This window comes from Physella acuta, unplaced genomic scaffold, assembly GCF_028476545.2.
Source record: "Physella acuta isolate Inbredline_101_S28 unplaced genomic scaffold, ASM2847654v3 ptg000464l, whole genome shotgun sequence".
Classification (NCBI taxonomy): domain Eukaryota; kingdom Metazoa; phylum Mollusca; class Gastropoda; family Physidae; genus Physella; species Physella acuta.
In genome coordinates this window covers 869,193-889,731 of record NW_026731983.1, presented here as the reverse complement: position 1 = coordinate 889,731, position 20,539 = coordinate 869,193, and the positions used below count along the sequence as shown (strand labels likewise).

At 33.7% G+C, this 20,539-nt stretch overlaps 1 protein-coding gene and 1 long non-coding RNA gene across 2 annotated transcripts; one reads left to right on the top strand and one right to left on the bottom strand.

Annotated features, from left to right (window-relative positions):
• The first annotated feature begins 3,715 nt into the window (after positions 1 to 3,715).
• Positions 3,716 to 5,768, top strand: LOC131943673 (uncharacterized). The gene is made up of 3 exons (XR_009386931.1): positions 3,716 to 3,766; positions 4,409 to 4,533; positions 4,875 to 5,768. It is a non-coding gene; the product is annotated as an uncharacterized LOC131943673 (long non-coding RNA).
• Positions 5,769 to 11,443: 5,675 nt separating this feature from the next.
• Positions 11,444 to 13,951, bottom strand: LOC131943691 (uncharacterized). Its single transcript, XM_059303905.1, has 2 exons — positions 12,530 to 13,951; positions 11,444 to 12,205 (listed from the first exon to the last, which is right to left on the bottom strand). The coding sequence occupies exons 1-2, from the start codon at positions 13,949 to 13,951 to the stop codon at positions 11,444 to 11,446; spliced, it is 2,184 nt and encodes a 727-aa protein (XP_059159888.1).
• Between the last annotated feature and the right edge of the window lie 6,588 nt (positions 13,952 to 20,539).

Genomic DNA, 20,539 nt, shown 5'->3' with positions numbered 1-20,539 from the left:
TAAGCATCTATTTTTAGATAATTCAATCAGAAATTGAGATCGAGCATCTAATAATAGACCATTAGTAACGCTAACATATTACATCAGTCACACTGATGTTTAAAACACGTCAAATATATTTTTTACGTGTTGAAAAAAAAATCCTGTTCATTTGTGTCACTATAGCGAGTGACGCAATCTGCATCATTGTTAACAGGATGCTATTTGGCACGATGGCGCCTGTTAGTTTTAAGGAGAAAGGCTATTTGGTAGTGTAACCGAGGGGGGGGGGCTGCTGAGAGCGTCCCTCTACGTCATGGACGGGCGGCCACCGAAGTGTGATCTACCATTTCATTTTGTTGAGTGATTAATGTACACTCAAAGATTTCATGCGGTAGTGTAGGTAAACCGGTGTCCCAATATTTATGATCTAAGCGCAGGCATTGTTTACATTTACTTAACTCACTTTTTTAAAAAATTAGGTCACGCGTGTAAGAGTATAAGATCGGTAACGCATGGATGAAACGCTTCTTGTATATTTGTCTGATTTTCTTCTGTATCCACGGCATATATAAACTGACTATTTCATTCCCTATCGCTCAAATTAAAACTATTTTTAATGATTTAGCGAAAAAAATTATTCACGAGTATACTCTATCGTTTTCAAAAGATATGTGTTAATAGTTAGAAAATTATAGCGATTTTTTAGTATTTCACAGCTTATATTTTTCTTCTGCACGTACAAAAATGGTTTTTGTATTCCGACAAAAGTTTAGCAATTGCCAACTATCTGCTAATTGTTTTCGAAGTAAAAAGTACCACCCGGGTTGTACTGTAGTGCAAGAATCTCAGTCACATACACATACAAATACACATACACATACACATACGCATGCGCATACGCATGCGCATACACATACGCATACGCCTACGCCTACGCCTACGCCTACGCCTACGCCTACGCCTACGCCTACGCCTACGCATACGCAAACGCATACGCATACGCATACGCATACGCATACGCATACGCATACGCATACGCATACGCATACGCATACGCATACGCATACGCATACGCATACGCATACGCATACGCATACGCATACGCATACGCATACGCATACGCATACGCATACACCTTCGTATACGTACACTTATACGTATGAGTATATGCATATATAGGAATAAGAAAAGAATAACTCGAAAATAACATTGCCTGTTTGTAAAAGTGAAATACCAATAAAATAAATTTTATTAATACTGACAAGACATAGTTGCTTTACCTGTTAATCCTGTAAGTTGATCTAAATAAATTATGATTCCTCACACTATTTATGTGTTACTCTACAGAAGTAAACTTTGGCCTACATTTTCACGACTAGCTGGCTGTGTTTAAACGGTGGGTGCTATTAATCTTGTTAGAGCCAATAGGAAAAGAGATCAGATCTATGAACTGCGGATGAATGCAATAGAGGTGTACTGCTGAATGTTGCCTAAATTATGGGACACTGAACTACATTACAAAATAAAGATTAATATAAATTAAAATCTAAAATTTGTTCGCGGTTTGAAAATGAGAATTCATCATATTTGAATTTTATTTTAAAGCTTAAAATAAATGTGCCCTCAAAGATTGAATAATAAAAGTGACTATTAACCTTCTGAAATTCAACCATCGTAAAACAGCAATTAAATTTTAACTGACAAATAGTATGATATCATCATCTTCTTCTTTCCCGTCTGTGAACAGAACACTCAGTGCCGTCATGAGAGGTTCTTTTCTTCTTTTCACTTCTCTCGTTTTAGCGCGTTTTCGTTACATAATTGGTAAAACTAAAGTAACGTATGCATCCACAGGTGCAGGTTTGGGTATAATTACAGGAATTGGTAAGATATATGAAATAGCGGGATACGGGACATATTCCCCCCCCCCCCTCTGTCAATTAGCCCGGACATCCCCCCCAGTTTTTAGCCTCCTGCGAATTACCCCCCCCCCCTAGTAATTGATAGGTGAGTGATTTCTCCGGGGGGGGGGGGTAATGTCGGGAGTTAATGCCCTGTTTCCAAAATAGCAATAGGGAGAACGAAATTAATTGTTTATTGGACTTAAAATGTAATATTTTAGGAATGGTTTGAAATTTTACGAAGAGATTAATTTTCAAGATGGCCGCCGTTGTCATAGGTACCAAACAAAATTTACCAATTTTTTTTTTTTTTTGTGGAAATGCGTGTTCGGATGCACCTTAACAAAGCTGTAGAGAAAAAAATGTTGGCTCTCTAGTATTTAAAAAGAAAGTTTTTTTTTTTAACCGGAGCCTACCCCTTTAAATTGACTAGTTTTTTCACTTTTCTCTTCTAGATGTCCATAATTGTTTTGACATATTGCAAGGAACCCTTATTCTTGATTTATTTTGATGACATAAAAATGCTTATTACTTATGCACGAAACGCGCATACTGATCTCTCTATATATGTATGTGTGTGTGTTAGTGTGTGTGTGTGTGTGTGTGTCTGAATGTGTGTCTGTGTATCTGTCTTTTATGCATTTCTACACCTTTCATCCGAACGCCATGAAACTTTGGGAAGTTGTTAAGAATACTCCTGGGGAAGTTTATGCGAGAATAGTTTTTTTCCCGTGGAGCTTATGACGTCTATTTTCGTTTTAAACAGTGAAATAGAGTATCGATAATATAGGGCGTTATAGTCATTCTCTAAATTGAATCAGGCAAATTAGCCGGCGCCCAGGCATGGCTATCCAATGAGCGCTATGGCGCTACGTTAGTTTTAAACAGTGCACTAAACTATGGATAAGATTAGGTTTTAGAGTCTTTCACTAAAGATAATCAGGCGCATCCGACGGCACAACAGCAGGATGCGCCATCCTATGAGCACTATGGCGCCTACGTTCGTTTTAAAGAGCACCCTACAATATTTACAAAGCGGCACACTACTTTCGATGGTTAAACCGAGCAAGGAGTGTACGCATCGCCCCTGCGGTTTTGTATTTGGGGGCTCACGAAAGCGCCCTTTACAACCCCGACACTAAGGAGGTGAGTGATTAACGTTGATAATGCGATGAGTGAATACCTTACACTCAATGTGTGCTGGGCGGTTGTGAAGGTAAACTCGTACCGCGATAAATTTGATCTAAGCGCAAGTACTGCTTACATTTAATTCAGTTTTAGAAAAAAAGGTCACGCAGCTAAGAATATAGCATTGGTAAAGCATTGATGAAACCCTAATATAATATTTCTCTGATTTATTTCTCTTTTATACATTGCTAAACCTTTCATTAGATCGCCATAAAACTTTGTGAATTTGTTGAGAATACTCCTGCGGAAGTTTCTACGAAAAAATCCATTTTCAATTTTACACTGGCGCGTCTCGGCAGATTGTAATTTGTGTCCGTTTAAAACATTAGTTTTAATGCCCCAAAATTCCCCAAATTTAAGTGTTTGAACGGACACACATTTTGAAAATTCATAAAAAATTAGATTGAAGATATGCACTTAAAACTTTTAGCTGAGTGCCCCAAAATATGGATGAAGATTATGAATAGATTGTTTATTTGGCTTAACCCTATATTGCATACTGTAGCCATATGGCAACGCACCATTTTGAACAACCACAAATGTTAAATTTTACAGATACACATTTACTATAGTGTTTCATCCCTTTATTATAATCTCCCTTACAAAATAAATGCGAACTCTTTTTAGCAGAAACATTTTTGTTCCATTTCCGATTTCATTTTCGTGAGAATGTGGGCCGGCTGATCACCATGAAGGTTGGTATTTTTTTTTTAATTTTTTTTTTCATAAAGTACTTCTTACTTCACTATAAAAAAAATATAATGATAATTCAAAACTATTCTAAATTGTGTATATTCTATCATATGTATCATGTAATATGATTTACATACTTATTTAGATAGAAAATGGTTTGTTGCCATATGGCATCATATTGCAACAGAGGTTACTTTCAGGATCTGTAGCCAAATGGCAACAATAAATCTATTTTTTGTTTTTCAAAGATTTTTCTATGTATTTAGTTATATTCAAAGAAGATAATAATGCTCCTATTACCAATTCCTTCCTAAGTTCTTTTGTTGAGAGGATGTCACAGAAAGAAAATTAATTTACTAAATTTATCCGCCTACTAATAATAGGCCTATTTACTAGGATTAGTATAACTACTAAATAAATAGTAAATAGATCTAACTATTTTAGCACATATATCACTATAAAATATATATATATAAACTGTTATTGGCAAATGCAATATATTATTTAGTCAAGAACATTACTGATTTAGAATAGTAGTAGTATTACTTATATAAACTTTACAATATATTTTATAGGCTAATAAAATTTATAATATAATCCTAGCTTATATGATTTAGTTTTTAATTTTTTTATTATTTTTTCAGAAGCTGCTAGTTACTGATACAAATGGATTTTAGAGAATTTTATTAGAGTAACATGAAAAGAAAGTTAGAAGCATCACCAAACAGATGACCAGGAAACACTTTAGATACATTTCAAAATTATGATGGTTAGTTACAAATAGATTTAGGAGCTCTGTAATCATAACAAAATGTTTACAAGATAGTAATCAATGACACTATCTATTGATAATGTATTTATTGATTGTGCACACTGCATGTCAGGATATCTAGCCTGAATTACCAATATAATTAATTATACCTTAGGGTTTATTTAGCGCAGAAATGTTATTGACGACACGAGCATATTTATTTGACTAATTATTGTTAGAAATGTTAACCTTTTCTTATAGGGAAACAAATGTTTGTGTACTATTGACACAGTAAGTTTTATTCCAGTAGCCTACAGTTGAATAGTTGGTAACTTGATATTTTTATTTGTGTTATTCAGGTGAAGAAATATGAAACACTGCACAAGTTCTCTCAGAAGAAACAGATATGCCACACCAGAAATAAAGTGTCTGACACCACACCATTGTAGGAGCATCAAATAAAATCTACAAGTTGTGGACAATTATGAGGATATAAAAGATACTACTATAATAATATAATTGGCTCTCTTGTTGTAAAGTGATAGTTGTATGGGAATTGTGTAAATAATAAAATTTTGAAATTCAGTTTTGTAAAAAAAAATTTTTTAAAAGTGCTAGGAACATTTTTGTTAGCCATCATAAAATATGTTAGTGTTGTAAATATGTGTAAATATTACAGCAGCTAGAATACATGGTTATTATCTGGCAGATATTTTAGTAATCACAATAATGTAAGGGGGTAAAAAGTGTATTGTACCATGCAGTGCGGCTAAAAGAACAACTATCACTAGACAATTTATGTGCTTGTATAAGTTTTTTTTATGAATCTCTTAGCTACCAGAAACTTACTACAACAAGCAAGTTCAAGAAATACACACTTGTGTCAATCCCATTAGGAAAACTGCTATAGCAACTTATTTTAGCTACAATATTCTCATGTGATAAAAAATAAAGATATGTTTTACTAAGTTACTCATAATACTTTCCAAATTTACATAAACAGATAAATAATGGTACTTATTGTGTTAGGTCCAAAATAAGGGTTAGGATTATAATGAAATTAAATAATGTGATCATTGATTTCAATACCAAGCATCCAACACAAGTTTTGGAAGTTTATCTCTTTCTTATGAGTTTCATATATAAATAAATACATTTTTATGTGTTTTAGTAGTATGTGAAAATTATCAATTATGTGTTGAAATACATATATTATTGATATGTTTAATAAATCTTTAGTTTGTTCTGCCCTAGAGCTTGTTTGTCTTTGTTTATACTAAAATTTATTAGTTTGTTGCCATTTGGCAACTACTGAAATTTTTACCCTTATACGCACCATGTTGCCACATGGCAACATACCTACAAAAGCAATATCCCATAATTTTTCTTACAAATTATCCATACAGAAGTGATCTATGATCTACCCATAACATAAACACAGCATAGAAAAATTTTTCCATGTTCAAATAAAAAAGCGTGCAATATAGGGTTAAAATGTAATATTTTATGAATGGTGGAAAACCTACCTAGGGGTTAATTTTTCAAGATGGCCGCCGTTGTCATAGTTACCAAGATTTTTCCACCAATTTTTTTTAGTGGAAATGCATATGCGGATGTATCTTAATAAAGCTGTAAAGAAATAACGGTTTTCTAACGAGAATTAAAAAAGTTTTTTTTTTACCGGAGCCTTCCCCCTTAATACAATACTTTAGGAAATAGTGATATTTATGTAGCACCACCCCCTAATTTGTACATCAATGTATGTAAAAATGTGTATTAAAAATTGAGTACGAGCTATCGCAATGAATAAACGTAGAGATGTATTTGGTTTGAGAAATCTAAATCTTTCATCAGCTTTTAAAAATCTCTTACGGAAACAAAGTTATAGAGGTTTGAAAAGGTGTTAGTTTTCTCTACGTCCCTAACACTTGGGCGGTCACCCAAGTGGGTTCTACCTCACTATTAGAGTAAGTGATTAACGTACACTCAATGCTTTCGTGCGGTAGTGTAGGTTAACCCGTGCCCCGATAAATACGATCCAAGCTCAGCCATTGATTACATTTAAATAACTCAGTATTAGAAAACAAGGTCACATTTCTAAGAATATAGGATTGGTAACGCATTGGTGAAACCCTTCTTATATATTTCGTCAGACTTGCTTCTAACACCGCGGAAACGCGCAAGGACGGGCATGCTAGTTTAATGTAAAAATAACATCAATAACTTATATTGTTAAAATTTATCATATTTAGATATTCTCCGCTTTCAAATTAATAAAATCTTGTTGTAGTATGTTTATTAATATAAAATACTAACAACGTAAGCTAAAAACATTTTCATTTTTATTATTTTTCTATTCACATTTGATTCCGTCCAAGACATTTTCTAAATCCTGTAGGATGACAGGCTAAAAAAAGAAATGCAAATACTAAAGCTGAAAAACCACATATTTACTTTTAACAATAGCTTTTAGTGGATTGTTCTGGGTTCGGTATGTTACTGTTTACCTTTTACATGGGCCTTCGCATAGCCCAATTACTATTATTATATTACTAGCTGCAAAGCCTTTCGGATCACAGGAAAAAATTGTGTTTGTAATCTTATATTCGTAATATTCCTTTTTATCTAGGTCAAATCTGAAGGATTTAATAACACATTGTTTTTCAATAAATACATTGTTGAAGTAGTAGGCAGTTTTTAAAAACAGTTTTAACATTATGTTGAATTTTAATATTACCGCAGTGTAGGACCATTTAACTTGTAAACATTAATAGGTAAGCCTAAGCATTTATTATACTATGCAACACAAACAAGCATGACATTTTCTGAAGACACTCGGACGTCGGGCATGGATTAAATATCAATGATCCTAAAAATCTTTTTCTTAATATTGTCATTCCGTGTTGTTTACATAAGATTTTATACTTGTGTGGGGTTTTTTTTAAGTATAAATAATTTTTAGTGTATCCCATTAATATCTCTTTACTACTAAAACTCAAGTTTGTTTACATATTTGAATATTTATTTGTTTTTTGTTTGTTTTTGTGTTTGTCTGATTGGCTACTGGAGAGAATCTGCACTATGTGGAGAGCTGTAAAATTGTATGTAGGTAGAGAACAATGTTTGTTTTCAGACAGACTGTTAATCACAAATTTATTTAAAGACGTTAATTTATTTATTGATTTATTCATAGCTAGATTAACAACATTAATTTTAAAAGTTTAAAACATTGACTTTATTTTGTGGGAATAGTGACGTCACATGATTTGTTTACTTTTGAGTACAATAAATGGCGGCTTCAATCCATGATTTAGTTACCGATTCATTTGTTTAACGCGTTCTTAAACTAATTTTCTGTCGGCTATAACTTTAACAGTAAGTCCGTTAGCTATTTTCATTACGTTTCAACACTATTATCACTATTTAACACTTCTTTTTATTTTATTATACAATACATTTCTCTAGATCTAGGCCTGCAGATCAGCTGTCGAAGGAATTAAAAAGTTTTGAATCTAGATCTAGATGTAGATCTAGATCTAGATCTTAATCTAGGTCACTAGACTTAACGTAAATTCTAGATCTAGACTTAATGTAGATTCTACATCTAGAATCTATTTCAGGCCTTAATTATTTTCAATACATCTTTGTTTAGCTTCAATGATCATCTAATTCGAGAATGCATGGGATCTATCTAGATCTAAATCTCGGTTCTAGATTCTTCTAGATCTAGATCTAGACTCAACCTAGACTCTAGATCTAAATTCTACATCTAGATCCAGATTTAATGTAAATTCTACATCTAGAATCTAGAACTAGAATCATAATATACTAAACTATTTCAGGCCTCAATTATTTTGTATAAATCTTTGTTTGTTTAGTTATGAAATTGGCTAATTTAAGATAAAATTTATTTTGAAATAATTCTAGATCTAATTCTAGGGCTGATTCGCGTAGATTCTTAAGCGGCTTAGAAGTAAACTATATAAGTTATTAACTTCTCCAGAGTACGAGCCTAGATACCTATGAGGTTAGCACATTAGGTTACCATGCGGGTGGCATGGGTTCTAGACATGTCAATTGTTTTTTTTTATTTTAATTTTTTTTTCGTTTTTCGTTGTGAATGATAATGTTGCCTTTGCCTATTGGAACTTAGCGGGATACAGGGCAGGTGAAGTAGAGTTTACCTGTTTCTTTTTCCTCAGTATATAACATGGATAGTGTGGTCAGAGCCATGGATAGTGTGGTCAGAGCCATGCTCGGCCGGAATCTTTTTTTTAAAAGATAAAACATGTTGTCTTAGACTTGGCGGAACACTGGGCAGGTGAAGTAGTGTTGGGTAGGTCTAAAGTTCACCTGTGACGACAGCATATGAAGAGATAGTGTGGTCAGACCCACGCTCAGTCAAAATCTGTGTATTCACAGACATAAACATGTCTGAGTTGGGAGGACACTTGGCAGGTGAAGTAGAGTTGACCTGTTTTGACGAAATAGGCCAATTATTATTTAGGATTATATCTGCATATCTACAATAACTACAGAGTATTTAAAGTAAAATGCAACTTTAATAGTCTATAAATTTAAGCTAACGAAATTAATACACTATATTTAAAACAAATAAACTGTAAATTAAATTTGAAATTAAAATTCACACTAAAAATGTGAAACCTTCATAGGTAAATACCTTCTTAAAACATGTTTGTAGCCTAGCCTCACTTAAGGGCATGGGTGGGTGATGAGTACCAACTTCCTTATTTCCGAGTCTAAAGATGTAATACTTGGCATAAGCATAAAAATAATTTTTTTTTTATTTTTTAAATCCTCCGTTGCCATGGTGACGGCGGCCATAATGGATTTTATTGACAATTTGTAAATGGAAATAACTTAAAAATGGTTTGTACAAATTTTATAAAAACTTAATATATTCTGGAGACACATGTGTTTAAGACTTCTGATAGATTACATTTTCAAAAAAGAAAATAGTTTTTTTTTTACTTTTTTTTTCATACATCACTGTAAAAATTTAATTATTATTTCGTCCAATTTTTTCACTATTTCAACAATAAATTTCTTTTTTAAATTTCCAAGTGTTCTGTCAGTTTTATTTGAACATATATACAGAGTAACTGGAGCAAATTTAGTTCAGTTCTGATAATTATTAACAAAGTTATTTCAATAATTGTACACAAAAGAATCAAAGTGAGAAAAACGCAAAAAAAAACAACAAAATGTTGCAAAAAAAAAAAAGAAAATTTACCGCTGTGTGTCACTAAAATTGACCACATTTATTGCCTGAAGTATGGTGCTGCTGAATATATTCCTTCTGAGCTTGTTCAGCTGTTAGTTCCCTTTTTTCTGGCTTTCTTTGTTTTACCTAGAGCTGTAGTAAAGCTGTTGTGAAGGCGTCTGTTTTCGCGTCCTTCACTGAGTCTTCGACAATGGTTTCCTCCTTTTGACAGCAATGCCATAGCATGCATGGGCCCAATACTGTATTATGCTATCGCAGCAACAGCAGTACATTTTGCGTGGTCTCATGTCTAAACCAATTATAATAAGACGATGTCTTTGTTTATTGTGAATGGCTTTGTTCTGGATTCTTATGCAGTCATATACTTACGGTTTACAACATTTTTATTACTGCCACACCATGCTTGAAGCAAACTCTTTACATTTTTTTCATCAATAGTAGCCACTACATCACAGTTACACTCCGGACAAGGAAATGTATTGATAACATCAAGAAGCAAATCCCAGTCGACAATAATTCTGCATGGCTGTGGTTTACAATTAGCACTACCAGTACTAGATGTAACAGTGCTTTCTTCTGTCTGTAAAAACTGTCCTACATTGCCGCAGTTTCTTAGTAAATGTGCATATTACATCTGCACCAGTGCTGGTCTGAATAGTGCTAGATTGAGTAGAGGTAGATGCAATCAGTTGGACTCGGTCGTGCCCTTGCTTTAGTAAATTCGTTAGATGTATGTATCTATTTTTAGCGAGTGTTTTGTTCTACCCATTATCGAAAGAGAAACAAATTAAATCGTCTTACTGCTTATAATAATTCACACAAACTAATCTTAACTGTTAAAAGTATATTTAATTAAAATAATTATATGTTAAAATAATGTAAGTATTTTACAGAAGCTTAGAGAAACAAAACTAGATCAAACTTAGCAACGCGCTGAAACTAAGGGAATGTTTACTTCCGAAGCGAAACGACCAATCGCTAACTAGCTTCCGCCGTTGAATACCAATGAAAAAATTGAGGTAAAAAATGTGCATACCGGAAAAACCCGACTGAGTAAAATAAACAACTTTATGACGTAGAAAAATAATCACATTAAAATAGGTATTTTGACTGGTCCTTTAATTTTAGAACAAATAAAGAAAGGAGGTCACGGCCTTTTCATTGATATGAAATACATTAGGCTTCCGCGAAGTATAATAGTACTTTTCTAGGTAGAAAAATGGCTATTTTTACCAAAAAAGTGAACAAATGACCCTGAACAAACTACTTTGAACCCGGTTTTTCATAAATAAATAATGTTTTCAGGGTCATAACAATGTCATTTTTAGATTTAACGATGATTTAGTGGATTTATGACAAGTACACCCGCCCATGCCCTTAAAAATAAACAACTACATAATAATCAAACTAAAATTGTTACTAGCCAGTAATAGTATCACATTTTCACAAGCAGAAGCACTTTAAGGGTTAAGGACTGAGGATTCAAGGTTGAAGATTGAGGAGTGAGGGTTGAAGGAAAATGTTTTAGAGAAGACATTTTTTTTTGTTCTCTTAAAGGGTGAGTTTACTAGTTTAAATATTAATTGTGTTAATAGCTTTTAAATATTCCTAAATTGATTTGGAAATCATTTTTTATTATTCGCTGTTTTATTTATGTTTTAGGATAGTAATAACATTCTGGCACTAATGTTCACGATCAAACATATACATAGTTCGTCTTACAATATGCTGCACAAGCCTGTTTTCTAAATCATCGATGTATTTGTTTTTCCGATCTAGGTTACATTTGTAAATGTGTTGCTTCTCGTCTTCAAGTAAGGCTAGATCCTTTAATTTTTGTCCATGCGATGCTATCAGTTCTTTTATTTTTTTTTCAAAATCTGTTATTTTTTGTTCGTAAGATTCTTTTTGTTCATTTGCTATTGAGATTAAATAACTGTGTTTCAGTTCAAACGTTTCCTTTTGATCTTTAGCTAATAGGTTTAAATCTGCAATAGTTTGTTCATTAATTTCTTTCTGAAACTTAGCTTTTAATTCTAAATCCGCTATTTTTCGTTCATAAATTTCAATATGATCTTTTGCTTTTGATTCCAAATCTGCAAGTTTTCGTTCATTAATTTTTTTCTGAAATTTTGCTTTTGATTTTAAATCCGCTATTTTCTGTTCATTAATTTCGACCTGATCTTTTGCTTTTGATTCTAAAACTGCAATTTTGTGTTCAAAAATATATTTCTGATCTTTTACTTTTGTTTCTATGTCGGTTAACGTTTGTTCATAATTTTCTTTTTGTTCTTTAGCTCTTGATTCACAATAAGCTTGATTTCGCTGGTATAATTCTTTTTCTTCTTTTGCGTTTGATTTTAGTTCTGCAATACGTTTTTCAAGTTTCAATTTCTGTTCAACTGCGTTTGATTCTAACACAGACATCCTAGTTTCATATTCTTGCTTAAGTTGTTTTGTTTTTGACTTTAAATCGTTCAATCTATGGCTATTGGTTTCCATTAGTTCTTTTTTTTCCGATTTTAAATGTAATATTTTGTGTTCAAACATTTCTTTTTGGTCTTTATTTTTTGACTCTGAAAATTCTAATTTTTCTTTTAAAGTTTCTTTTTGATGTTTTAATTTAGATTTTAAATACACTATTTCTTCTTTGTGAGTCGTCATTTGGTCTTTATTTTTTAATTTTAAATGTGCTACCTTTATTTCGTAATCTATCTTTTGTTGCATTGAGTTCATTTCGTAATCTGCTATTTTACTTTCGTATAGTACTTTTTCATTTTCAGCTCTTAGATTTAACTCTTTTAAGTGAAGTTCCCATGTTTCCTTATGTGTATATCTATCTACATTATCTGGCATTTTGAACTTGTTTATGCTTTCACATAATTGGTTACTTTGCCTCCTCAGTTGTTGTTCTAAATGCGCTACTTTTTCCTCGAATTTTTCAGTTTGTTCTTTGTAAAATTGCTCCAAATTTTTGTAAACCGCGATTTTCTTATCAAAATTGTCAGTCATTTCTGATACTTTCTTCTTATTTGATTCTTCTTCTTTCTTTATAGTAGCTTTAGCCTGTTCTAGTTTTGCTTTAAGTTCATCGATTTCTATTGTGATTTTTTTATCATTTCGTTTTTCGCTTTTGTCTAAAATATCTATTTTCGTTTTGCATGTATCTATTTCTAGTAATAAACTTTCTCTCATTTCCTTATATTTATTATGTTCGTGTATTAAAATCTCACATACACGAATTTCATTTTCAACCATTTTGTTCGTTTTTTTAACAGTTTTTAATATCGTACTTAATGCCCCGCTTTCCTTGTCCTCTTTTGATATATCGTGTAGCAGTACCTTCGTTTTTTCATTTAAATCTAATAATGATTTTCTTTTACTTTCGAGATCCTCAAAGTTCATTTGATTGTAACTTGACATAATAATGCCCATTTCTTTAAGTATTTTGTCTTTTAGTGCTGGAATTTTACATTCTATCAGCAGTTTATCTCTTGTCTCCTTTGCTTGAACAAAATATGTGTCGGTGTATCGCTTACCACTGGATTGCATCCTGTCTATTACATGGATGAGATCAGTTTTCTGTTTTTGTATTTCTTCGTTTTCCTTTGTAAAGTTATCAAACAATACAACTCTACCCTCACACTCGTCTAACAGCTGTTTAAACACACCCTGTTGTTTATCACACCATTGTTTAAATGTCTCTCCAGTTTCATTAGTAACTTGCTTTTCAAAGTTGTCACCACATGTCAGTACAAGAATACAAAATTTGTTTACAAACTCACTTCCAAATATGTTCTTAAGTATTAGCAAGACATTAACATCTTCTTCTGTAAATCTTTCTCCAAATTTTAAAACGTAAATAAACGCATGATACCCGTCTGGATTGATTTCAATAGCATCATTCATTTTTTCTGTAACCATTTTAACTGAATCCTCTTCGCTCATTCTCATATCACATACACCTGGAGTATTAACAACTTTCAGTACACGTCCGTTAAATGAACCCTGCTCAGCTTTAATGACATCGGTTACAGAGGAAAAATCTGCAGTCGAAACGAAAGCCTTTCTCGCTAAAAGACTGTTTCTTAGCGCACTTTTTCCTTTCCCAGTTTTTCCAATTAGCAGAAGGTCAATGTCTTTTGAAATCTGTAGTATAGCAACATTAAAAAATTGTGAAATGTGTGACATAATTGTATTTACAATAAACATACAATGCTAATAATTTTTTAAAGGTAATTGGAATACTGGTATTGCGAATGAAGTAACCGAAATGTAACAACTAAATTATTTGTTAGTTTTTAAAGAATTATTATCCGAAAGATATTTTTAAGAGAACTCTTCAAATGGTTTCTTTATGTCTCTGGTGTATCTGTAACATAATGAACGATCTTATTAATTTAACAAAACGTAATTGTTCACTTTAGTTTTGTGCTGGCTAAAACTTAGATTCAGCTTTATAGCAATGTCATTCAAAGGCTACTGACAAATCCTATTTAGATTTATAATTATCTTTTTGGGGATATTATATATTATCTTTATTTAATGTAATTTATAGTGTCTCTTTACATTTTAAGTCTTAATGTAATGTGACCACCTACTTGGTTCTTCGGTCGGTCTAAGCTGTACAAGAGTTTATCAGCCCAGGTACAGAACATTCATTTGGTGAAGGCGTTTTCTACTACAAGACCAAGATTTTTCCTAATCTCATTACTAATTTTGCTAATTTTATCCACAATATCCAAAATAATTTTCAAAATGTATTTAGAGATTTTTTTTTATCTTTCTTAATAACCTTATTTTATAAACCAAGAAGTTTTTTTTAGCGCAATTTCCATTCTGGAGAATTGCGTTTATTAACCCGTCATTTCTGGATGTATGAATGTATGAATGAATGGATGTGTGTCCGCAGCTTTAAGTCGTATCTCCTCCTCAACGAAGCAATATCGAGGACTAGTTCCAAAGCAATTATGTTAAGCAAGTTATGAGGATGAACATAGGCAAAAAAAAAATCCGGGTTTCTTTCATGGATTTCCCCGAAAAGCCAAAAAACCTCGAAAAAATGCAGTTTTTGGCCCATATCTCGGCAACCAGACCACTTAGCGACTTGAAACATTACCAATCGATTCCTGCCATAATTTAGAACAATATTGCCGAAGAAAGTTTTAAAAAATATCCTTTCGTTCGGTCACAAACATTTTTTTGAATTAATTAAAATTTGGACCGAATTAGTAGGCATTTTTATCCAACCACACCACACGCGTCATTACGTTAAATAGCTGCGCCATCACGTTCAATGGCTGCGCCATCACGTTCGGTAGCTAGGCGCGCAATGGTTTTTAGTCATGTAACTCTATTGTAAATAAAACATGTAAAATACTGAAAACAAAATAAATAAAAAACGTTTTAATAACTAACCAATGGTTTTACTAACCCTGCTCTTGATTTACGCTACGACAGAGCTATTTTTAGATAACATAAGGAAATTGCGCTTAAATTGTCACAAGACTTTTTAATTAACTTGTTTTAACTTTACTAGATACAATTGTGCATACATTTAAGTGCATGCTTTCATATTTGAGGATCATAAAAGACTACCCTAAGCTCTCCTAATGATAGTAATAATAGAAATTACTTAAATTTACTTCTGGCAAACACAAATCTATGTTTTGTATAGTATTCTAAATACCAAAAAGTAAAACTAGTACCACAAAATTGCACAATTTAGATAAGAATACCATGCAACGTCAGATTTAAAAGACGGCAGTTGCCGATGTCATTAAATTAGAGAACTAGAACGTTATTCTCTTTTCAATAGTCTTCGTTAACTTTCCGATGGCTACTGAATTTGTAGTTTATAAAACTGTTTTTGAAAAGTGGAATATAGCCGATACAATTTATATAAAGAGCTTACAAAAGTATGGCTCAGAATGAACTGATAGTGAGCTATTTATTAAAAATATAACCCAACTAATTTTATATCCCTGAGTATGTAGAGATAACCCTTTAATTTTTATTTAATTAGTTGGCTATTGAAAACAGTGTGTTTACAGCTTTTATACCGCCCTATTTTTCTAGAACGATTAAACGAAAATAGTGTTATGAAAATTAAACCGGGTGTTAGAAGTCAAAGTCCTTAACAAAAATAAAGGTCATATTTGAAGGCTGCAACTCAAAAAAAAAATATTTAACGCATCCAAAATGTAAACTAAATAGAAAAATAACATTTGAGTAAATTTTAATGTATGCAGGTTGTCTGTATTTTAATTTCTTTATGATTGTTAATAAAATAAAATTCTGATGAATTTTTTTTCGATTTTTTGGTTTTAAGTAAAACAAAAGATAACTTTTAAAGTCATTAGATCTGATGAAGAAAGGTACACTTGTCTCTTTTACGGAAGGGTTGTGTGGTCAGTACTTCGCTCAGTCTTATTGCTTACTTTATCTCTAGTCGGGTACCCATGAAAGCTGGAAGAAACAGTTAAAGGCCGACGGAATCAAGTGCATTAATCGACCATCTCAAGAATAGAACGCATTCGCTTAACCGCTCGACTCCGATGTCCAATAAATAATATTTCTTCTTAGCATTAACCAGCAGAGTCACTTTAGTTTTCTATGACATAAAAAAACACTTCATTATAGTTGTGAGAATATAAAATACGTATAAAACCCGATGTGAAATCACTGAAATTACAAAAGCAGCAAAATATACAAACCTCAAGTGTAATAGTTAACTTCTCAGGGCCACAATTGTTTTTATCACTTTCAGACGTGTTTTTTTCCGTGGAACTCGAAGTCAGCAATTTTGCTTCCAGGAGGTTTGACTAGACTTTCTAAACATGAAATGTTGGCTTTCGGATCAATGATAGGTTCTGGTTGTTCTACGGTAGAAGTAATTTTTTCCATATTCATTTCTAAAATGTAGCCATAGCAATAGGATAGTAATAAAAAATAAAAAAATGTACCATGTTTATAAAAATGTATTAACTGACCACAAAAAAGAAAAGTGAGCCTAGTTATAATTATTGTATTATTATGCTTAAAATTGTTTTAACGCAAAAATTATTTTGAAAAACAAATACAGAATCTAAGTTATAAGTAATTAAATTCACTTTTCTAAAATGTGACCGCGCGATTTATTAATGTCATTATTTGAAAACATTATGAGTACCTTCTCTAATAAATGTTATGCTAAATCCGAAAGCTGCTAAAATACAATCATCCGGCGTGCTTTCATAAACGATAACCTTGCGTACATAAAATAGCTTGACACAAATAATTATATATTCTAAAAATAGATCATGTTTATATAAGAATATCGAGCCAGTAATAGAGGCGTAGGTATAATCAATATTTCTGTTGAAGGCATAACGTGTAGCAGTTTTATTTAAACTGGATTAAAAACAAACAAAATAATGTATTACTTACTATTGTTAACACTATTATTTTATATTTTTAAAAGTAATATAAATAATCACATACATGAATGTATACAATTAATTGTTTAAATTAAAACTTAATCTGTTGAACGATTTATATCTTGTGAATTTACAGCTTGTTACACAATAAACTATTTTGGCAGTGGGACATTACCCCTTGTCAATTACCCTCAGTTATTACTCCACCCACAACATTTTAACAGATCAATTACATTCTATTAAAAAAACTCCGAATGTAACCTGGTCCCAGAAAAATACAGTACGACATTACCAATGGGTCGACTGACCTAGAAGATAATGGCTACGGGACATAACCCCCTCCCCCGACATTCCTCCCCCCCGACATCCCCCCCCCCCCCCCCGTATTTACCCCCCGCAGCCATTACCACCCTGTAAGTTAACCTTTGTCAATTACCCTCCTGGGGAATTACCCCCCCCATCCTCCCATCCTCCAAAATAGAATCCTGATTCTAAATCCAACTCTATACCTATATATTACCTCAATCCTAACCTTAAGACAAAGACGAAAAACCTAAGAATTCGACTCACCCTAAAATTAACCGAAAACCAAACCCAACATTCATGAAAGCCTAACCCTAATCCTAGCTATAACCCTAACCCTAACCCTAACCCTAACCCTAACGTTAACCCTAACCCTAACCCTAACCCTAACCCTAACCCTAACCCTAACCCTAGCCCTAGCCCTAGCCCTAACTCTAACTCTAACTCTAACTCTAACTCTAACCCTAACCCTAACAGTAGACCTAACCCTAACACTAACACTAACCCTAGACCTAGCCCAAACTCAAACCCTAGCTCTAACCCTAGCTGAACCTTAAGATATGACCAGGGCGTGATGCCCTACTGGGCGGGGAGGTAATTGACAAGGGGGGGGGGGGGTGACAATTAATCCGGGGGATAAAGACGGGGGGAAACGTAAGGGGGGTAATTGAAGGGGGGGGGGGGTAATGCCCTGTTCATGTGTATGTAAATGATGTTAAAAGGCTAAATAGTTTTCACAGCTTTATATAATTTGATATAATACTTTTCATTATATTTCGTTAATATGGCTGTAAAGGTACTTAAACTATCGTGTTCACCGACAGACAGACAGACAGACAGACAGACAGACAGACAGACAGACAGACAGACAGACAGACAGACAGACAGACAGACAGACAGACAGACAGACAGACAGACAGACAGACAGACAGACAGACAGACAGACAGACAGACAGACAGACAGACAGACAGACAGACAGACAGACAGACAGACAGACAGACAGACAGACAGACAGACAGACAGACAGACAGACAGACAGACAGACAGACAGACAGACAGACAGACAGACAGACAGACAGACAGACAGACAGACAGACAGACAGACAGACAGACAGACAGACAGACAGACAGACAGACAGACAGACAGACAGACAGACAGACAGACAGACAGACAGACAGACAGACAGACAGACAGACAGACAGACAGACAGACAGACAGACAGACAGACAGACAGACAGACAGACAGACAGACAGACAGACAGACAGACAGACAGACAGACAGACAGACAGACAGACAGACAGACAGACAGACAGACAGACAGACAGACAGACAGACAGACAGACAGACAGACAGACAGACAGACAGACAGACAGACAGACAGACAGACAGACAGACAGACAGACAGACAGACAGACAGACAGACAGACAGACAGACAGACAGACAGACAGACAGACGAACTGACGGACGGACGGACAGACAGACACACAAATACGCGCGCACACACGCACACATACATACAAACAATATTGCAAAGTCCAGTTATTTCCAACTCGATGACGTGTAAAACACCGAGATTTTGATAAATTTAGATTTAGAATATTTGCCAGATTAAGATTTGTCCCCTATGATAACGCACTGAGGTGTAAAGCCGTTAAAACTTCATGTGATCTTTGTGCACGATTCCTCTATAATCTGTATACAAGAAGTATAAAACAAATAAATTGTAAATTACACTCAGTGAGATCCCACTTCCAGTGGAATTGGGATATAGATATGGTTTTATTATTTTTGTTTTGTTTCTTTAATACTAAATGAACGCATACAATAATACTAATAGTTTCGCTGTCTGTGTATGTATCTATCTATCTGTCTGACAAGAACGCTCTAGAGAAAACACAAGCAATTTAAAAACTTTCACAGTGAAACGAAAACGAAATATGTCGTCACATTTAGCATAGAGTAGAAAATAATATCAAGCCGGAGAGTGCACACAGTAATATGACGTCATTGATTCTAGAGTAAACATTGAATAAAAAGGCAATTTTGTCTAATCTAAGTGGTTTGCGTGAAGAGTTTCTTTCATACAATTCTTCGGGTAGGGGCGAAGCCCCACCCCCGCATAAGAACGTCTGATACCCCCCCCCCCTCCCCAACTCAAAAGAAATGTCTTTATCGATACTCTATAATAAAATTACCGCCTAATTAATGTGTCTAATCTAAAAAGTGGTTTTCTATCAATTTCTTTAATGTAATTCTTCGGGTAGTGGCCTAGCGCGACACCAGTGTTTCTTTCAGACTTTTTCCTCCCCTGAGGGGGGAACTTTTTCTAATCTAAAAAGTGTTTAGCGTGCGAAGCCCTACCCAGATTCTTCCTTTAGTTTGTATGATCTACAAATGCGACCATTGTTTCTTTCAGACTTTTTTACCCCGGAGAGGGGTGGGGGTACTTGAAATTTTCGGGGGCGGGGGTAGATTTTTCTGGGAGGGGGCGGACACTGGAAAAAGTATATAAATATGTTTAGTTGAATGGGACGGTAGACATGTTTTGGAGTGTGTGTGGGGGGGGGGGGGAGGGAGGGGGGCGAAGCCCCCTCCTCCCAAGTAGAGTTACCTGAAAGAAATTCTAAATCCGACTTTTGTCATGAATGAGATTAGGTGCATGGTTTAGGGATATGCCTATGACTATATTTTTTATAAATTAAAGTACCGAGAAAATAGACAGCGCTATCAACCTAGCGACCGTTGTATCCTTTCTCAACGGGCCATTTTTCTCGTGTGGATATAATAGTGCGGATAACAAGAACTTTATATAGGAAATATTGATTTCTTCTCAAAATAAACCGGAAGTGATCTCCCCTAAACTTTCTTGAATATTGTTTATATGAAACAACAGGGGATGGATCCTCAGGATATCGACATGATTTTTAATCCATTTTAAATGCTTACACTTTAAAAAAGAATAACATATCGTAGAAAAAAGAATTGCACACGAAGTAAACGCCAAATAAAATGTGCATTAAAGTGCGGAATCTTATTAGTACTTTATAAATGCAC

What these genes read in the sequence shown, in the direction of transcription:
- LOC131943691 (XM_059303905.1), bottom strand. Translation starts at nt 13,951, where the DNA reads ATGTCACACATTTCACAATTTTTTAATGTTGCTATACTACAGATTTCA. An exon ending in TAAGAGCTGAAAATGAAAAA is followed by an intron (nt 12,206 to 12,529) that starts GTACTATACGAA and finishes AAACAACTTAAG; the next exon opens with CAAGAATATGAAACTAGGAT.